Source organism: Opisthorchis viverrini (assembly GCF_000715545.1).
Source record: "Opisthorchis viverrini unplaced genomic scaffold opera_v5_144, whole genome shotgun sequence".
In the NCBI taxonomy this organism is placed as follows: domain Eukaryota; kingdom Metazoa; phylum Platyhelminthes; class Trematoda; order Opisthorchiida; family Opisthorchiidae; genus Opisthorchis; species Opisthorchis viverrini.
Genome location: NW_008751800.1, coordinates 1,261,934 through 1,269,924, shown reverse-complemented (window position 1 = coordinate 1,269,924; position 7,991 = coordinate 1,261,934). Strand labels below are relative to the sequence as shown.

Genomic DNA, 7,991 nt, shown 5'->3' with positions numbered 1-7,991 from the left:
TGTTCATCTGAAGCATTCGCACAAATTAGTGAGCCATATTAATTTACACCCTGGGTTGATCAATTTTAGTCCGGATCACATACAGGAAGCATGGCAGAGAAGAGGACAAAAATACCCCTTTCCATGAAGCGCTGTTCCCTGTCGAGAACTTTAGTTCTGAACGTATCTGCGTTTGTTTTCTGTCGTCTGTTATTGAGAAGAACGTGATGATTCACGTGGTACGCCGCCTGACACCAAACCAGTTCGAAATTATCGATCGAAGGCAAGCCAGCAGAACCTATGTTTTCCTTGAGAGGTTGAACATGTAAAATCTGTTGCTGTCTGTTAAGTTGCTTTGGTTATGGCTCACCTGGATTCGAGTACAACACAGTCTATAGCACGCAGTGAGTCATTTAAATTTGACCGCAACTTTCATGGATCAGACCCATTTTCCGATTGCCCGTCACCACCAAAAACGGGAAATCACGTTCCACTAACTAGGACTTATACAGCGGATCCATGTGTATGCTGTCCATGTGGACCAGTTCCAGACAGTCCTGGTGCTTCGCCAAAAATCATTACCCACATGCATAAAAGTGATTCTGGCCACGTGCAACAGGACAAACCTCGCATGGAATGTCACCGTGGATCCGTATATGAACGCCAATTTCACTTTGAACACTACTACCCTGCACAGCCATTTCCTAATGATCGGGAGAAAACAGATTGCAATCCGCTAGGGCGTCAGGGACAAAGTCTTTCACCAACTGGAACTTTTGGTGACCAAAAGTCTCGTGACTGTGAACGCCCAAATCTCAGGTCCATTCAAAAACGTAGTTCCTTAAAAGAATTATTACGGAATACCGACCCTACTAATTTGGAGTGTGGTTACGGAAGCCCCAAAGAGCCGAATTCTCCATACTCACCACAACTAGGAGTGCACGTGCGGGAATCGATAGATTGTGAAGCGGAACCACAGGCTGGCAGAGAATCCGTTTGTTCACTTACAGCTTCACCTGACCGGTCAGCACCAGTGTGTTGCAACTATCGTTCGGGCGACAGGATCTCAGACCTCCCAGTTATGGAGACGTGTGTTCCAGTAGCTATGTATCGGCGATTTCGTGCAGCAAGCTCGTGTGGCAGGGAAAACAGATCACGTGAGTCAAGCCCCTATAGAACACGTTTTGAGCCATCCATTTGTCGACCGGCATCTTTCAAACAACCACGCCCATCGCGCTCTCTGAGTGTGCCAAGTCACCATAGTCCCACACAATTTAAGTCGAGTTCAAGCCCTTACGCCGTGACTTATATTTATCATCCGGGAAAAAGTGGACCACGGCCAGGGCACATGTGTGTACGTAAAGATGATTACGTCGAAAGATTCGGAAGTTACCGTTACAACTATGAGGCATTTTATCCCTATGGATCAAGTCGGGAACTTAACAGACTGTGTGAAGCTTCCGGATCAGAAGAGACAAACCTACCTAGCTCTACTCAGTTTGCAAGACCAGAAAACCTTAATGTTGATTCCCCACTCCGGTTTTCGGACCGAGCCATACACAAACACACAGTTGAAATAGATGAAAGGTGCACTTCTAAAGCGGCCCAACTACGTACAACTCCGAAGAAGTCATCCACTAAATCTCCCCATACCGTGTCAAAAATGACCCCGCGCTTATCTTTATTGCCCACCAGAACCTCTTTCACATATACACAGATAACTGAAAGATCAGTCCCACCAAAACCCGGTCTTACTGCCACCCACAGTGCATCAAGTGGAAGAACGCCAAAAGTACCAAAGGCCCTGAGTCCCACCATTCAAGTTGTAAAAGCTAGCAGTGATTTTCGTTCCAGCGCAGATGTTACGACTTTCGAGACGTCTCCATTTCAAGGTGATCTTAAATCAGGATTTATCCAAAGAACTATTGTGTCACAGTCTGAAACTAGGTCAAAGAAAAGTACACATCTGCTATCTAGGACGACATCTGAACAATCGAGTTTGCCACCCTCTGAAAGCAGATCCACAACACCAAGAAAACACGCCTCCACACGATCGACACCTTCTGGTCAATCTACACACTTGTCTGAGGTTTCGACTGTACTAACAAAGAGTACCATGAAGTCGTCTAGAGTTATTTCCCAGGTGTCATCCGACATGTGGGAACTTCCAGTGATACCAAAGCAGGAGGTTCCTATTTACGATTCCGTTGCAGCCGTAGTAACCTCAACTCCGTTGTATCATTGGGGGTCGGTTGCTCAGTCAGGATTACCTGGGTTCCCAGTCAAACGCATGCCGCCAAAGCAACTAATGCCGAGAATATCCACAAAAACACCGGGTTCGTCCTCAGTTTTGAGTGAACCGGATAAAGGTAACACATTTCCGTCGACAAGAGGATCGAGCTTCCGTTCAGAACCAGGAAATTCGGTAAGTTCAATACGGGAAGTTGGAATTCACAGTCCTCATTCACCTTATTCTGGACCAATCGAAGAGGACGAAGAGGATCATAAATATCCCGGTATTGCATCGGTTGATACGCTCCGTACCCAGGGGGCCAGCTCTCCCATCTGGGATAGACATCCTTCAGCTTTGCCCAAACGAGCTACGAAATCTCTCTCGGACGTGGATATCCCAATAGTGGTCCCCGTAAAGTCCAGACCAACAACAGACACATTCTCATCCTGGGATAAAGAAACACGCAAACCATTCCCAGGTGTCGCCTCCGACGATCAGAATAGAACACAAGGTACCAGCACACCACAGCCATTGTCAGGGAAGATTAAAACTACCCACCCAAAAGATGGCCGTACTAAAGCTATGTCTCCACTGGACCCTGGACAGGAAAGCAGTTACAGTCGCCCAACAGCCCAACCAAAGCATGACCAAGCGGAGTTACGAAGTCCATTTGGGAGGCCAACACTTTCCACTCGGCTGATTAGGAAGTCCTCTCGAGAAGAAGTTAGAACCACGCAGTCAGTGAAGCGGTCAGTACATGAGGTCCCGGCTACATCTGTAATAGACATCCCGCCGGAACAGCTCAAGTCACAGGCTTCAGTGCCTACCTCCGTACTTGGTGCTGACCATCGAGTACCGGTCAGGAAAACAACAAGACATCTCTTGAGTAGCCCAGAAATGCATTCGACAGACTCATCAGAGCTAAGCTCTTTCGAACGCGGATTGTCCAGCAGTAAAAGTATGAAGAACACAAGCAGTCCAAAAAGCAAATTATTTAGCTGTTGTCCAAAAGGCAAAAAATCTAGCAAATCCGAAAACTCCGGGTCCCGCTCCAGCCCAACGAAAAAAGCGCTTCGCTCGATTTCTTTGGGTGATAGCAGATCAGCTGGACGCGTACCACATTCTCCATCGTCTGGCGCATCTCACTCGTTCAGAACAAGCACTCTGGATAGCCGGAGCGGTCCGTCCACAAGAGATGGTGGAGATCGTGGTCAAACACCAATTATCTTCAGAAGACAATCACATGAAACCCATAGGCCCGAAAGAGCTCAAAATGGTACTCCAGGCAAACAGTCGGAAACTACGTCATTATCAGCACCGGATTTGAGGCTTTCTCCTACCAAAAGTCCCCGGTACTCTCGATCTCATTTTCGGCGACGGTCATCAAAATCCAATATTCGAGATCATTCAACTGAGTCCAATGACTCACATGCCTCCAGCAATCGCACAAGGACAAAATCATTCACATCCCTCTCACTGGTTCGCACAGTAACCACCTCTTCTGATGCAGTGGATTTACCCTCAGGCCTTCCTGTAGCTCGTGAGCCAATCAGTAGTTCACCGACTGACCCAGATGACAGTCTTTTGTCCAGTGGCCTCTCGATTGAACAAGAAGTCAAAAAGAGACAGCGTAGTTCCATGGATTCAGCTAAATCATTTAAAAAAAGACGACTCATTCCCCGAATATCTGTAGAATTTCCGAATGAAGAATTGGGATCGTCAACTCTAGCTTCAGTTAAGATGGGTAATTTAGAACAACGTACCGTCATACCGTCGGAGTCACCGGACGAAGTTGTCTACCGTACCAGTGCAAAAGATCACTTGGAACGGTTGACCGAAAATAAACTGAGACAATACCCGGGACGAGTTTTATCCTCCACAACATCAGACGCAACTCAAAACATGTCATTGACTCACGTAACTGATGATTCGACCATAGTAACTGAGGAGAAGACAGTAACTACGCGTTTAATGGATGTTAGTGGACTTCCTTGGGACCAGATAATGCTGATGGTTTCAGGAAATGAACAGCGCCCACCGGAGGAACTGGAGCAGCGGTGGCGCAGACTTAGAGCGTCAAAACCTAATTTAATGACCACTTCCCCTAACCAAAAGCAAACGTCACACCAGCCTCTGTTGGGAAAGCCTGAACGACGAGTGACTCGGTCCTCATTCAATCAGTCGACACAATACGAATCCATAGAACACAGTCCTGAACATATCTCCGAAAAGCGAAGGAAATTTCGTGATTTCACAACTAGTCCAACTCCGTTGGGTGAGAAGTCCTCTCCAGAAAGGGAATCTCCCAGTTTCTTAAGAAAGGATAACCTGACCGGTCTTGTTTTGAACCAGAGAGCTATGGGAGAGGCTGCCAAAAAGACCAGCGGGCTGTCTGCACAAGATCGGAATGTCGGGTCGCCAACACATTCAGTGTCCGACGTCTGTAATTGTGACACATGTGTTTCCACCGTGCAGCATGACATATACATAATTGCTCCAGGTTCTGTATGCTGCAGCTGTTGTGAATGTGCATCCGCCAATCCAAACGATACTTCGGCATGTGCGATGACTGGTAATCCTAGTTATAGGTTTGTACCATGTGAACATCACTATCCGGGTTGTCCCCATGGTGGATGGACAGGTACCCCATATATACTCCATGCTCCCTGTAAATCAGCTGTGACTACCGTTCTTATAGATAACAAAGGAATTCATCGATGTCCGAATGACTCCGAAGACCTGGTCTACGATCACTCTGGAAGCAATGGTCTCACGGTAAGCCAACAACAGAAAAGTTTAACCCGAGTTCTTGCACTAGAAGAATTGGCAAGTTCAGAGAAGCTGGTTGATAGTGTTGCATCACGTGCTGTTCGTAGTACGATTTCAGAACCAATGGACGCGGTCAACATGGATACAAACAATGAAGTAGAATGGGAGTTTTTCGAGCAGAAACGAAGCTTCTGCGACAGCGGTGAGTACTACAGTGAATGTTCACCAGCTGGAACACCGGTCAACGGTGATGGGGAATCATTTTATCAGGCTCTGTCAAACACAAATGTCAACAACTTGGTGGGGCAAGGAGCGCTCCTGATCAGCTCAGAGTGTGATCGTTATTACAGACCCAAAAGGATTCTCCGAAAGCGATCTACAGGTTTACTAAAACCATCGTTCTTGATGCAGCGGAATAACCAACATTTAAACACTTCAGCTTCATGCTACAACCACCATCGGACTCAGTCACGTATGTCTTCGCGGAAGTGTTCATTGCTTGCGCTCGATAAAACTGTTTTAGACATGTCTCGAATTAGATTTCAGTCAGTTTCGTGGAGCAGAAGCCGGTGTGCTACCCACGGTTTTACGAGAACCAACACTCAATGTGTAGCTCCAAGAAATAGTTCGTCACATGTTCACTGCAAACAGCGAGAAAGAAGCAGTGTATTAAACACGTTGGTAGCACACAATGAGAAATTTTTATGCAGGAACGAGGATGATCTCTGTGAATCCTATTGCTGCTCCAAGCTGAGCAGTAGGCAAAATCAATTTCAGGCTACTGAACATGATCCAGCCGACTGTAGTCATTCGCAATCGAGTGCAAGGCAGTCTCTCAAAAAAACACATTCATCTGGTCATTCACTACATTCTGATTATCAGAACTTCAGCAACCCTTATCCGTCACTAGTGAGGCCAGACTCTGAGTTAGAGGATAAAACCATCTTAGATCCCTTTTACTTCAACAAACAGGCGACATTTGTGCGGAAACCAGTTGCATGTTGCTCAACGAATCAGCCTCTCAGCAAACAGCCGCCCACATGTAAAGTGGATCTGTTTCCTAGGCATCGAAACTATGATCCAGACCGTCACGGTACGGTTGATTCATTAGTTTTCAACTCGAACAAGTTAACCCCTCATTCAGAAGAGATATTGCAGCGTATCCGGGAAACGGTTCAGTTACTTATACAGGACTTGATCGTACTGGAAGAACAAATTGGGAATCGTGACCTCCGAGCATGTGAAACCATTGGTAAACATTTGAGCTGTTTGCCAAGTATGTTGGTTCAGTTATTAGACAGTTTGCATTATAGCCCAACTGAAACAGAACTGCTCCAGCAAGCCTCCGGCCTGAATTCTCTTGTCGGTGAGATAGTCGAGGACCCAATCACAGTGTTGTTTCATTTGCTCGAATTAGGATACCGGTTGAACGAATTCGCAGCTCTGTTCGGGGAGCATCTCATTCCCCAACACCTTCCCAGGTTGATACACTCAATTCAGATAAAATTATACGTAAGTCCACAATTTTTGCTGCATATTCTTAGTCCATTCGTCAGTGTCTTTTGAGCGTTTTTGGCCATTCAGTCGGGTCCATCTCTAGTGCACTGAAATTCGTTGATTTCATGGTGATCGAGACAGTGAGGGCATCCCAGCTTCCCTGGGAGTTCTCTTGAAGCATCGGTTTAAGTGGTTATACTTCTACTCACTAGTGATCAGTACTTCCAGTATTATCTACTCACTCGAATTCGGTTAACGATGGGAATACGCGAACTTTTACGACAAACGTGTCAGAAAGTTGCCACGTGTCACTATTTTCATACCTTTTTCAGATTTTATCTCCCTGTTAATAAAAGGCTAAAATGTCAAGCGCTTCATTTTAATCAAGAAGAGTTAGTTAACACATGCCGCGTTGAATCATGAATCTAAGTTAAGGTAACTGTTTGCTCGTCGGCTTTGTTTATCTTTCAGCATTTAATCGAACAACGGAGGAAATCCACTGTCAAATGAACAACAAACATACAATATCGCTCATCAACCTAGATCTGCCTTCAGTTAGCTTCTTTCAGACGAACCATAACTGTTTGGAATCATGCGGCACCGGTGTGAATCTGAAATAAAATAATTTACTTCACTTTCCCCAATGCGTTGTTAGGCTCAGTTAGTTACCACTAGACAGCATGACGTTACAGAACAACTGTAACCGTCATTTGAGTGTCCCATCAGCTGTTTCGATAGCTTGACGGAAAGCGGGCATAGAGGTAATCTACAAAATCAGCGCAACTGAATTCCTTGAAGAAGAGGACCACTGCAAATTATGAATATTTGTTAATTTAGCGCAGGTAGACTCCGTTTTCAAAGAAGCCCTATGATTATAGTTTTTCAGGACTGAACAGTCATCATCATCATCATCAACGACAGTTCAGGACTGTCATCATCATCATCATCAACGACAGCATGACATCAGTGCTCAACACCAATGCTTCACTGCCGTACAGCCATGACTTATTTTATTTGCTTATTGTAAAGAAAAGAATAAAGGTGGATGGGGGAGGGACTTAGTGCTAGCTTAACACAATCATTCCGAGGTGCCCACACCTCCAGACATTCACTCAGGCAATCTGGATAGAAACTGACAACAAGAACGCCACTGACATCGGTTGGCAGCCATATCTTGTAGTGTCTCCAACCAGGCACAGTGAGGATCACGCGGTCCCCATCCTGGAAGGCGAGTAGCACCGACAGCACCCAAGCGTTTCGTCATCTCCTTCATACTCCTCTGCCAGGTCATGGGTTGGCCACCTCTCTGTTTACGCCACTCCGAATTGGGTATAGAAAATAGTACTCTTTTCGGTAAACGATGATTCGGCATGCGTAAAACATGTCCCAACCAACGCAGCTTCTGGTGCTGGACACATTCTTCAATGGAAGTACCCGTTACACAACCGAAAACACGCTTTCTAACTGCCTCGTTACGGATTCGCTGACACCAACCCACACGAGCTATGGTTCT

At 46.0% G+C, this 7,991-nt stretch overlaps 1 protein-coding gene across 1 annotated transcript in view; it reads left to right on the top strand.

Moving 5' to 3' along the window:
• Positions 1 to 271: 271 nt before the first annotated feature.
• T265_06737 (hypothetical protein) overlaps positions 272 to 7,991 on the top strand; it is a gene marked incomplete at both ends in the record, with an annotated part of 15,623 nt that continues 7,903 nt past the window's right edge. The window contains one exon of the mRNA XM_009172074.1: positions 272 to 6,493. Within this exon, the coding sequence (XP_009170338.1) occupies positions 341 to 6,493 (6,153 nt within the window). The remainder of the gene's footprint in view (positions 6,494 to 7,991) is intronic.